Consider the following 13,375-nt stretch of genomic DNA (forward strand, 5'->3'; position numbering starts at 1 on the left):
TCTGAGTTGAAAGGGACCTTAAAAGCCATGTAGTCCAAACTAAACCAGTATGGGAATTTGCTTTTCAATGTCCCCAACAAGTTGTTAGAACTCCTGTCTTGAAAACGTATACTGGGGGGCAGCTAGGTGGCGCAGTGGATTAAAGCACCAGCCCTGGATTCAGGAGGACCTGAGTTCAAATCTGGCTTTGGACACTTGACACTTACTAGCTGTGTGACCCTGGGCAAGTCACTTAACCCTCATTGCCCCGGAAAAAAAAAAGAAGAAGAAAGAAAGAAAATATATACTGAAAACTATTTCCTTTGACCCAGCGACCCCCTTCTTAGAGCAGGGAGGCCAAAATCAAAAGGAAAGGTCCCATGCATGCCAAAATATTTATAGCAACACTTTTTTGTGGTAGCAAAAAACTAGAAGGAGAGTCAGCCCCAATTGATTAAGGATTGACTAAACAATTGGGACATTCGAATATGATAGAATATTATTGCTTTGTAGGTAAACAACCAATAATAAGGAATTCAGAAAAAAACCTAAGAAGATGTATGTGAACTAATGTAATGAGGAAACAGAACCAGGAGGCCACCATACACGATGACTATAATAATATAAAAGAAAACAGGGGCAGCTAGGTGGCGCAGTGGATAGAGCACCAGCCCTGGAGTCAGGAGGATCTGAGTTCAAATCCGGCCTCAGTCACTTGACACTTACTAGCTGTGTGACCCTAGGCAAGTCATTTAACCCCAATTGCCTCACCAAAAAAAAAAAAAGAAAGAAAACAACACTAAAAGACATTCAAACCATGGTTAATGTGGGGAGCTAATAGTGAAATAGGCTTTCCTCTTCTCCATGCAGAGGTGAAGTGTGATGGATGCCATCAAACAGTGTGTTCATTGGTTTTGTCTAAATGCTCGTATTTGCTTTTTTTTTTTTAAGGCAATGAGGGTTAAGTGACTTTCCCAGGATCACACAGCTAGTGTCAAGTGTCTGAGGTCGGATTTGAACTCAGGTCCTCCTGACTCCAGGGCTGATGCTATATACACCGCACCACCTAGCTGCCCCCTTGTATTTGCTTTCAAGACAACTTTGGGAGAGTGAGGGTTATAGGGAAGAGGCTAACATAAGAACAAAAGGCAACAATAAAATTCCTATTTAAAGACTTTTAATGAAAAGAAACATACTACTTTGTACTCTGATGGTCCACTGGATAGCTCTAATTGTTAGAAAGATTTTCTTTGCATCAAATTAAAACCTACCTCTTTACATCCATCTTCCACCCATTGCCCCTAGGTAACGTGACATTTTTGCCTGCTGTGGCACACCATCCAATCACATTGTTCTTTTTCACAGTGCCTGCCACATGGTAAACAATAAATGCTTGTTGGCTTGACACTGACTATAATCTAGCAACTTATGTCCTTTTTTATATTGTGAAGTTCATTTGTTTTAACCCCTGTATGTTTAAGTCCTAACCTTGCCCCTTATCTGTGTGACCTTACACAAGTCATATTCTGAACCTTGCCTTCCTCATCTATTAAAAGAGCATACTTACCTGGAGGGTCTTGCATGGGCTGATGATGAGTGAGATGAGCAGAGCCAGGAGAACATTGTGCACAGTATCATCAACATTTTGTGTTCATCAACTGTGATAGACCAGATTCTTCTCACCAATCCAATGGTACAAGAAAGTTCCAAAGGCTCTCCAAATCCAGATTAAAAAAAAAGAAACTGGAATATGGATGCTGATTGGACCATACTATCTCTTTTGTTTTTGGTGCTGTTGTTTTTCTTTTTTTGAGGTTTTTCCTTCTTGCTCCGATTCTTCTTGTATAACATGACTAATGCAGAAATATGTTTAATGTTATATATCAGATTACCTGCTGCCTAGGGGAGAGGGGCAGGGAGGGGAGGGAGGGAGAAAAAATTTGAAATTGGAAATCTTATCTAAACAAAGGTTGAAAACTTAAATAAATAAAGAGATATATAGATAGATAGATAATTTTTTTAAAAAGCATACTTTCAGTCCCCACCTCTCAAGAGCATTTGTGGAAAGTAGTTTGTAAACTTTAAAGCTCTTTGGAGAGGGCAGCTAGGTGGTGCAGTGGATAAAGCACTGGCCTTGGATTCAGGAGGACCTGAGTTCAAATCCAGCCTTGGACACTTGACACTTACTAGCTGTGTAACCCTGGGCAAATCACTTAACCCTCATTACCCCACCAAAAAAAAAGCTCTATGGAAAGAAGGGTAAGCAATTAGAACAGAGCTGGAGGGACATAGTCATCTTCAAGTATTTAGTAGGTGAGGAAAACAAGACCCTTAAGAGGGAAAGCAGTAACCAAGATTACAACAGAAGAAGAAAAATGGGAAAGAATTTTCGAAACAAGTATCTCTGAAAAAAGCCTCATTTCTCAAATATATGGAGAACTGAGTCAAATTTATAAGAATATAAGTCATTCCCCAATTAGTAAATGGTCAAAGGATATGAACATGCAGTTTTCAGACAAAGAAATCAAAGCTATCTATAATCGTATGAAAAATGTTCTAGATCACTATTGATCAGAGAAATGAAAATTAAAACAACTCTGTGGTATCACCTCACAGCTATCAGAGTGGCAAATATAACAAAAACAGAAAATATTGGATGTTTGGAGGGGATGTGGGAAAACTGGGATGCTAATCCACTGTTGGTGGAGTTGGGGAAAAAAATCCAACCATTCTGGAGAGCAATTTGGAATTATGCCCAAAGGGCTATAGAACTGTGCATACCCTTTGATCCAGAAATATCACTGCTAAGTTTGTATCCCAAAGACATCCTCAAAAAGGGAAAAAAACCTATTGTACAAAGATATTTATAGCAGCTCTTTTTGTGGTGGCTAAGAATTGGAAATCAAAGGAATGACCATCCATTGAGGAACGGCTAAACAAGCTGTGGTAATATGATTGTGATGGAATATGACTGGGAAGAAATGACACAAAGGATGATTTCAGAAAGGCCTGGGATGACTTGTATGAACTGATGTATAGTGAAGTGAGCAGAACCAAGAGAATGTTGTGCACAGAGACAGCAATATTGTTTGATGAAGAACTGTGTAAGACTAAACTATTCCCAACAATACAATGATCCAGGACAATCCCAAAGGACTATTGATGAAACATACTGTCTACCTCCAAAGAAAGCACTGATATTGATGGAACACAGACTGAAGCACACTATTTTCCACTTTCATTTTTTTCTTTTAGGTTTTCTTGTACAAAATGACTAATATAGTAATGTTTTAGATAATCCTACATGTATAACCTATATCTGATTTCTTACTGCCTCGGAGAGGGGAGGGAAGGAAGGAGGGATAAAAATCGGAACCCAAAACCATAAATAAAAATGTTTATTACTGTTAAAAAAAAAAGGCAACTTGACCCAAATTCCCCCCACCCCTTATCCCCATATTCCCATCAGTGATCAAGCTGTGCTAGGCTCCAAATTTGCTGACTCTCCCTGCAGTGTATTTTTCCCTCCATCATGCAGCCTTCTGTAGTCTTTCACAACATCTCTAAATGCCCATAGAATCTCAGTGTGGGAAGGAACCTCATGGCCATCTGATCCAAGCATCACCTGAACCAGAGGCTCTTCTGCTTTATACACCAACAAGTGACCATCCAGTCTTTGCTTGAAGACCTCCAATGAAGGATAACCAGCCATCCCCCAAGGAGCTTGTTTCACCCTCAGATAGCTTTGAATGCTATGTGACCTATCTAACAAAGAACCAGACAGATTCCAGGAAACCTTCCACTCAAGACCTCTTTGCAGATTGACAGTAATGAATATTCTTTGAGCTGTCCATCAGGTGGTCCTGATTCCATGTTCCTTTATGGCTTTCTAGCCTAGATTTCTACATGTTCACCACAAGGACAGCACAGGAGACTTTTTTCAAATGTTTTTTGCCTAAATCTAGGCAAATCTATAGGCAGAGCATTCCCTTGATTTACTGGTCTGTTTACCCTGGACCAGCAGTTCTTAAGTGTGGTCTGGGTACTTGAGACCCTTTTGGAGGTCGTTTGAGGTCAAAATGATTTTCATAATAATACTAAAATGTTTGCATTTTATATGGTAAATATTAATAGATAAATCCCACATAAACAAAATTTCTTTGATGGGGAGAGGGTCCCCAATTTTTAAAAGTGAAAAGGAGTCCTGAGACCAGAAAGTCTGAGAACCGCTGCTCTATGAAAAGGGAAATTGTTAGTCTTGCATTACCTCTTCTTCTTCTTTTTTTTTTGGGGGGGGGGCAGGGCAATGAGGGTTAAGTGACTTGCCCAGGGTCACACAGCTAGTAAGTGTCAAGTGTTTGAGGCCAGATTTGAACTCAGGTCCTCCCGAATCCAGGGCCAGTGCTTTATCCACTGCACCACCTAGCTGTCCCCTGCATTACTTCTTCTTAATGAAGCCATGCTGACTCTTTGTGATATTCACTTATCATCTCTTTATTAATGTGTTCTCAGATTTTGCAAGCTGACTTAGTCAAGCTCCCTGGCCTGCATTCTTTTCTGTTTTCTGAAAGTCAGAATAACATTGGCCTTCTTGAGTTACTTGGTACTTCTTCCATGCTCCACAGTTTTTCAGAGATCAGCAACAGTCAGATTCATCAGTTCATTCATTATCCTGAGATGGAGTTCTACCAGCCTGGTGACTTGAAGTAATATAGGACAGGTGGATACTTTCTATTACCCGCTCTATTTAACTTTGGTTTCAGTTCCCAGCTAGCCATTTTTTTGTTCTGTTCTTACAAATCCAAGAATTCTTTTCCTTACTTTAGCAGAAAAAAAATGAAGTAAAATAAATCGCCTTCTTTACATCTTCTGTTACCATTGTTCCATCTATCCCAAGCAATGACTCTCTCCCTTTAACATTTCCTTCATTTCTGAATAATAATAAATCTACCAAAAAACACCCTTTTTCATTGTCCTTAGCTGCTTTTTTTTTTCCCACTAAGCCCATTCTGAGCTGTGTGACCTTGAGCAAATCCCTTCTTTCTGGAAGGCAAATCCCTTTTCCTTATCTACAAAATAAAACTTTATCTCTAAAGTCTTTTCTAGCTCTGACATTTTATATTCCTCATCCCTTCAGACTCTGACTTTCTTCCAGGTTGTAAGGCCCCTTTCAAGTCTGATAATATATATGCCAGCATTCCTTCCAGTTATGACATTCTATGCATTCTAATGTCCTTTCCTCCTCTGAAATTCTGTGGTTCTAGATCAGTTCATTCAACATTGGCCTTCTGGGGTCCATTTTTAAAGCAAACAAAGAAGCAGAGACAGAGGCTCTTACTTATTTTGGGAAGGGACAGATGGGGGAAGGAAGACCTCCCTAACACCATGGAGAAGGCACTGAGACTCAGGTTTCTTGCCTTGAGGTCAGAGAAAAGTCTTAGTTAGCCATGAGGTGGTTTATATGTCCAAAGTCCAATTAGTTCTCAATTATCCATTGTAATGAATGAGCAAGAACCAATGAATTTCACCAATGTCATCTTGACTTAAGATCTTCAAATGCTTTATCCCTATGCAGCTTCCCCAGGTTTACCTACCAACACATTGGGAATCACTACATCCCGTTGTCAGCCCCTTAGGGATTTGTGTGACAAAAGGCTTGTACACCCATGACCAAGAATTCCCTCTACCACATCCTTAGCTACCTTTTGTTCAGTGATCTCCAGCAATAAGAAGCCCTTTGGCTCTCAGTGAAGCCCATTCTTTGTCAAAGCCCTGATCATTAAAAGCTTTTTTCTTTATATTGAACCCAAATCTGCCTCTCTGCTCCTTCTCTTCCCCACCTCCACACTGTACATTGATCCTAATTCTGATATCTGCGGAGAAATAGAATTTAAAATGATGGAAAATTAATAATTTAGAGATTACCCCTGCCAGCACCCCCTTTCCTTTAGTATAGAGATTTTTAGGTGTTTTCCTAGAGCTTTCATTCATTTAGTAAAAATTAATCATCATGGGGCAGCTAGATGGCGCAGTGGATAGAGCACCGGCCCTGGACTCAGGAGTACCTGAGTTCAAATCCAGCCTCAGACACTTAACACTTACTAGCTGTGTGACCCTGGGCAAGTCACTTAACCCTCATTGCCCCGTCCCCCAAAAAATTAATCATCAAATACTTACTGTATACAGGATTTTGTGCTGATGGAAACAAAATAGATACCAAAATATAGTACAAACTATAGTAGAATATGGGTAATATATATGGTTTACACAAAGGGCATGGTGGTCAGAAGACTCAAAACTGTACCATCTAAGAATTGGTAGAAAGAAGTAGAGAAAACTTGAGGACTTGGGGAAGACATGATCTCTGTCTTCAGACAGCCAAAGGGTTGTCACCCAGAAGAGGAAATTAGACTTAATCCTGCTTGTCCCAAATGGAAAATCTAGTAGCAGTAGGTAGAATTGGGGGGAGAGCAACCAATTTGATGTTCATATAAGGAAAAACTCATATAAACAGAAGAGGTTGCCTCTGGATGAAATGAACTCCCTGTCAAGGGAGGTGTACGAGCAGAAGCTGAATGATGACTACTTGGTGGTAATGTAGCAGTTGATTCCTACTTCAGGTGCAGTTTGGGCTGGAAGACCTCTGAGGTCCCTAACAGCCCTGAGGTTCTATAATTCTGTGTCTGCTAAATGAAGTTCAGTGCACTACTGTACTGTAGTCAAGGAAAACTTCAATATATAGGATTATAAAATAAATTAATTATACTGAAATGTAGCTTATCGAAAAACTTTTTTAATTCATAGACCTCTCGAAATCTTAAGGTTGAGACCCTAAAATAAGAATCCCTGCTGGTTGATTTTTTTTTTAATTGTTAATTTTTGAAAGAAACTTGGGGGGCAGCTAGATGGCGCAGTGGATAGAGCACCGGCCTTGGATTCAAGAGTACCTGAGTTCAAATCCGACCTCAGACACTTAACACTTACTAGCTGTGTGACCCTGGGCAAGTCACCTTAACCCCAATTGCCTCACTAAAAAAAAAAGAAAGAAAGAAAGAAAGAAACTTGGGATTCTGAGAAATGGGGGGGTACACTCCAGGCTTTGGGCACAGCAGTACAAAGGCACAAAAGGTAGAAATATGGAGTATCATATCTGAGTAATAATCAGAAGGTCATAATGTGCATGGAAGGGAATAATGTATAATACGGTTGGAAAAGTAGCAGGGGGGGGCCAAGTTTTGAAGAGCTTTAAATGCCAAATACCACATTAGCCAACATATACTAGATTTCCTTTCCTGTCAGAGAGATAGAGCAGTCCACAGCATTGTGAAGCTCATTGCAGAATATTTGGCTGGAGGAAATGTGGAGGAAAATATAAAGGAATATGATAGTGTCACCATACAAAACAGTTGAAGAGAAAGAGGAAAACAAGCCTCCAAAAAGTGATGAGATCTAGCTTAGCTTGCATCACTCCGAAAACAACTTTAGACGGAATTAGTACAACAAATGAATGTGAACTAGAAGAGCTCTGCTGGCATTTCTTTAGCAGTCTGTGAAGAGCTAGTGTGACATAGTCTCAAGATCATGGGATCTTGAGTCAGAAGACTCAAAACCGAAAGCTTGGTTTTGAATCCGTATTCTTTATACATATGTGCTGTGGCCAAAAAAAAAATCAACTTTATGTTTTAATTTCCTCAACTAGTAAATAATGGGGTTGAGCTCGATGATCTCTAGTTCTAAATCATACAAACTTAAATTAAAACTTCTCCTAAGCATCCTAACCGGAATTGTTGTTCTTCTCCCACCCTCTCTCCCCACAGTCCTCGTGACCCGAGAAGATGACTTCAACAATCGACTGAACAACCGGGCCAGCTTCAAGGGATGTACAGCTTTACATTATGCTGCCCTTGCTGATGACTACCGCACCGTAAAGGAACTACTGGATGGAGGTAAGAAGGCCTAGGATGGTCAGATGGAGTAAGGGAAGAGCCAACCCTCTGCCTTTGGTTACAAAAACCCTGGATCCTCCCCAGGCTTCCCCAAGGACCAAGGTCAAAGATATTAAAGAACTGAAAGGCCAGAATCTATGTGCTTAAAATATTTCATTACAATGTCCTTGGCAGATGACATTTGACTGTGATGAGGCCTTCAGTAAATTGAGGTTGGGCTTGCCCAGACTTTGCTTTTTTTTTTCTGGTTCTAATTTACTTTTATACCTCCTTCATCCCCTCAATTCACTTTACCAAGACAGGCAGAGGGCAGACATCTCGCATGGGGATCACAGGTCAGTGGGGAGCAAAAAGGGATGAAACTTATCCATAGGAAGAGCAAGACACAAACTTTGTTCCTTCATGTTGTTGACATCCTTTCATATCCGTGTCTCATTTGATCTGTATGAGAACCTACACAGGAAGCAGAGCAGTGCTCGCCGTGCTCATTTTACAGAGAAAGAGACCGAGGTTCAGAGAAGCAAAGAGCCTTGCCCAGAGTTAGAGAGACAGTAAATAGTGGGGCTTGGATCAAGCCCAGGTACCTTGATTTCCAGTCCTGCGCTCGTTGCCCTGTACTGTCTCAGGACATGATTTGGAACTCTGCCCTCCTTCTGCCTTTTGCTCTTACTCCCAAGAAACACCACCCTGTGCTCTGGCAGGTTACGGTCTAGACAACATTAACTCTGGCCTGCAAACACTCTCTGAGAATCTCACGTCCTCTCTGAGAGTGTTGGTAAACTCTCGATCTGTGTTTCTAGCCAAGAGCCAGCGATAGCCATATTTCAGCAGGAAGTGAAGTCCTTAACACAGGTATTCCCTTGCTTAAGTACAGCTCACAGCCTCTCCAGGATTCTTGTCTGTCTTTCTGTTAATCCCCTATAGCTGATCCACCAGCATGTACCGGAAGCCTTCCTCTGATTTTCTTAATATTTCATGGGTGGGGCGGCTAGGTGGCGCAGTGGATAAAGCACCGGCCCTGGATTCAGGAGTACCTGAGTTCAAATCTGGCCTCAAACACTTAACACTTACTGGCTGTGTGACCCTGGGCAAGTCACTTAACCCCAGTTGCCTCACTTAAAAAAACAAACAAAATATTTCATGGGTGCCGCTGCAGCTTCTTCATTTGTTATACATCCCTACCTGTACTCACATAACTAACACACCTTTTCTCATTGTCTTTGACCTTTGTGGTGTCTTACATCATTTCTTCTGCACAGGTCTACACTGATAACAGGAAGAATAACATCAATAGGGGCAGCTAGGTAGCACAGTGGATAAAGTACCAGCCATGGATTCAGGAGTACCTGAGTTCAAATCCAGCGTCAGACACTTAACACTTACTAGCTGTGTGACCCTGGGCAAGTCACTTAACCCTCATTGCCCCACCCCCCAGAAAATAGCATTAATAATAATGCCTCTCATTTCTAGAACATATTAAAGTTCACAGAGTATTTTCTGAAAAACCACCCTGTAAAGTAGATCTCATTATCCCCACTTTACAAATGAGAAAACTGAGACTCACTGAAGGGAAGTGAGTGACCCAGGGCACACAGCTAGAGTCACATTCCTCTAGAGCTTTTCCATTACAAAGTGCTTTCCCATCCATGACCGCACTTGATCCTCACAGCAACCTTAGAATGGAAATAGACCAAAGGTTTTTCATTTTACAGATGAAGGGACTAGGGCTGGCAAGGATGGACTGATTTGCCTCTGATCACACAACTGTTTGAGTGACCTTGGAACAGGAACCACCATCTCCTTGCTCCACATCTAGCACTCTGTCCACCACTGTGCCACTGCTTTAGCTTTTCAGGGAAAACAAAGAGAATCACATTCTAAAGGATTTGAATTTTTAAAAAAAAAAAAAAAGAGTCAGCATAAGATGAGAAGGGGACACACACAGCTACACAGCAGTTTATCTGAAGATCTGAGGGTGAGCTTTCCTACAAAAGCGACTATATTGTTCATGCCCTTTGACCTCTCAATATTTGTTGTGCCACTTTTTATGGTAGCAGACAATTGGAAACAGACTAGATGCCCATCTATTGAGGAATAGCCAAACAAATATTGGTATGCGAGTGTAATGGAATATTATTGCACTCTAAGAAACAGCAGATTAATGAGGAGTTTGGAGAAACTTAGGAAAATTTATTTGATACAGAACTAAGCAAAACCAAGAGCAACACCAACTTTTTTTTTCACTAAGTAAAGGAAACCAATCCTAAAAGATATCAGAATCCAGGTCAGTTCCTCATAACACTGATGATGACACATTGTTCTCCTCCATGGAGAGGTGTAGACTACAGGTGTCGAATGAGGCATATGTTGTCAGACATGGTAAATGCCATTTTGTTTTGTATAACTATGTTTCTCGTTAGAAGAGGAGGTTCCATTTTGGGGGGTAGAGCATTGAGTAGTGATAGTAGTGTGTCTAAAAGCATCTGTAAAACTTTTTTTTTAATATATATGGATTTGGGCAGGCTGCCAGCCATGTGATATGTGATCCTAGGTTGCATTTCATTGAAGCATGACATGCAGGATTACATGTGATCACCACTCCATGTTCTGCTCTGGGCCAACAGCATCAGAGTACTGTGTTCAGTTGTGGGTGTTGCATTTCTCAAAGGGCACTGGACAGTGTCTAGAACAGGGCAGCCAGCATGGTAAAGAGCCTTGATTGATGGCATAAGGGGCTACCTTACAGGAAATGAACATATTTATCCCAGAAAAATAAAGATTTAGGGGAGATGTGATAGCTGCTATCAGATATTTGAAGAAGATGGAATAGATTTATTCTGTTCCACCCCAAAGGGTAGAGCTAGAAGTAGTAAGTGGAAATCAAAAAGAGGCAAATGTAGGCTTGGAGTTAGGATAAACTTTCTGACTATTAGATCTCTCCATAATTGGAATGGGCTACTTTAGGAAGTCGTAGATTTCCCTCTGTGGGAGTTCTTCTTTCTTTCTTTCTTTTTTTTTTTTTTTGTGAGGCAATTGGGGTTAAGTGACTTGCCCAGGGTCACACAGCTAGTAAGTGTTAAGTGTCTGAGGCTGAATTTGAACTCAGGTACTCCTGACTCCAAGGCCGGTGCTCTATCCACTGCGCCACCTAGCTGCCCCTATGTGGGAGCTCTTTAACAGCTGGATGGCCCCTCATAAGAGGGGAAATTATTCTTTTTAAAAACATTTCTATTTAAAGTTTTGTGCTCCAAATTCTATCCCTCCTTCCCCTCCCTGCGCCACCCCCAGGGCGGTAAACAATCAGATATAGGTTATACAAGTGCAATTATGTAAAACATTGCCATATTAGTCATTTTGTATAAGAAAACTTGAATAAAAGAAAAAAATGAAAGTGGAAAATAGCATGCTTCAGTCTATGTTCAATCAATATCAGCTCTTTCTTTGGAGGTGGATCATATGCTTCATCATTAGTCCTTTGGGATTGTCTTGGATCTTTGTATTGCTGAGATTAGTTAAGGCATTCACAGTTGTCCATCAAATAATGTTGCTTTCGCTGTCCACAACATTCTACTCGTTCTGCTCACTTCACTATACATCAGTTCATACAAGTCGTCCCAGGCCTTTCTGAAATCATCCTTTGTGTCATTTCTTCCCAGTCATATTCCATCACAATCATATTACCACAGCTTGTTTAGCCATTCCTCATTGGATGGGCATTCCTTTGATTTCCAGTTCTTAGCCACCACAACAAGAGCTGCTAGAAATATTGTTCTGCAAATAGGCCTTTTTCTCTTTTTGGGGATGTCTTTGGGATATAAACCAACAGTGGTATTTCTGGATCAAAGAGTATGCACAGTTTTATAGTCCTTTGGGCATAAGGGAATTATTTTTTAGGTATAAATTGAACTAAAAAGCCCGTCTCTGAAATTCTTTGATCCTGAGAAGCCCTTTTGTGAGAAAGAAAAGAGTCAGGGGCAGGGGCAAGTTGTGCGATATCCAAGAACACATGAAGGTGGCTTCTACCTAATAAGCAGTCATTCCTTCCTGATGGGGGAAGATTAAACTTCAAAGAAAACCTTGCCCTGGGTAGTTGCCAATGAATAGTCTCTTGTCTTGTTGATGATTTCCCCCATAGACCAAGTCAGAAGACAAGATAACTTATTCATCTAGTCTTCTCTCCTCCGCATACCTTTGAGAATAGAACTCTGTACACAAGCCCCCCGCCTTTGCCCTAACCCAATGACTTCAGAATAGAGAGTGCAAAGGCAAAGTTCTTCCTGGCACCTGCCTTGGCCCAGGCTCACTGATCACTGGAAACTCTAAGCCTTAGCAATAAGCCTGTGGTTTCAGATGTGCATCTAGTGTATCCAGTGCCTAAACAGTAAACCCAGATAAGCATCCTCAACAAGTGGTCTTTCTCTTTGAAAGACCTCATTCTGTGATGGGAAACTACAGTCTCCCAAGCCATGGCATAGTCCCTGAGAGGAGGCACATCCCTGGGCCAGCTCTTATCCTTCAGGCCAGTCCAAATAGAGCATATATGTTAGCACAGAGAGTACTTTAGCCCAAGACTGTTTGGCCCAGCCATAGTATCTATAGAAGCTGATTGAGCCCCTCCCAAAGGCAGGTGCTAGAAAAGTGTCCCAGAGCTGTATTGTTCTTGTCTTTTTGTCTGGTGGGAAGTTTTCAGGAAGGGCTTTTGTGGGTGAGGGACACCACAGCCCCTTTCTGCTAATTGATGCACCCCTGTTCCCCAGGGCCTCCTGGTTCATCCCCTTTCACACCATCTATTCCATCCCCTCCATTCCCCCCTGCCCCCTTCACAGTATCTCCTCCTATATCTGCCTGGAAGTTGGTTCTGAAAGAGAACTCGCTCCCCTGGGCTGAGATCGAACACCTTTAAAGCAGTTCAGCCACGGTGTCTTTTGTAAAGCAGCTTCCCTGCCGGGGCCAGTCCCATTGACCCAAGCCAGGGGTGTGCTTCCTGTCTGCTGACATGGAACAGATGCCCCCCAGCCCACTAGCCCCCCGGCCTTTCTACTTCCCCCCACCTGCCTTCCTCCAGAGTGTCCATTTACACACACACCACCCCTCTCTTACTCCCTCCTTCTTGGCTTCCCCCAGCCCCGGGCCAAAGCCATTAACGATCCAGCTCTCTCCCTCCCATCCCCTCCCACCCCCTTCCACCTCAGACAAGTGGCCATCAGTCAGAATAGGCAGGGCCACCAGCAGCCAACCTCTCCACCCTGACCCTTGCCCTCCTTGACCCTGCAGGCCTCTCTTCATGTTTAAGAGAGAGGCCCTTTTCCTATTCCCTCATCCCTTAGGGTGAGGCTGCCAGTGATATTTCCAAATTATCCTTACCAGCAAGTAGGAATGGGTGAGAACAGAAGAGATTTATCTTAGACTTTTCAAACCATTTTGGGGATCTTAGAATCATATCATCTTAG

At 41.8% G+C, this 13,375-nt stretch overlaps 1 protein-coding gene across 2 annotated transcripts in view; it reads left to right on the forward strand.

The window, feature by feature from the left end:
• The window catches only part of CLPB (caseinolytic mitochondrial matrix peptidase chaperone subunit B), a 190,186-nt gene that overhangs the window by 86,829 nt on the left and 89,982 nt on the right, over positions 1–13,375 (forward strand). For both annotated transcript variants that reach the window (XM_043993018.1, XM_043993019.1), the window contains one exon: positions 7,797–7,925. In XM_043993018.1, coding sequence (XP_043848953.1) covers positions 7,797–7,925 — 129 coding nt within the window. The remainder of the gene's footprint in view (positions 1–7,796; positions 7,926–13,375) is intronic.

Source organism: Dromiciops gliroides, chromosome 3 (genome assembly GCF_019393635.1).
Source record: "Dromiciops gliroides isolate mDroGli1 chromosome 3, mDroGli1.pri, whole genome shotgun sequence".
NCBI classification, from domain to species: domain Eukaryota; kingdom Metazoa; phylum Chordata; class Mammalia; order Microbiotheria; family Microbiotheriidae; genus Dromiciops; species Dromiciops gliroides.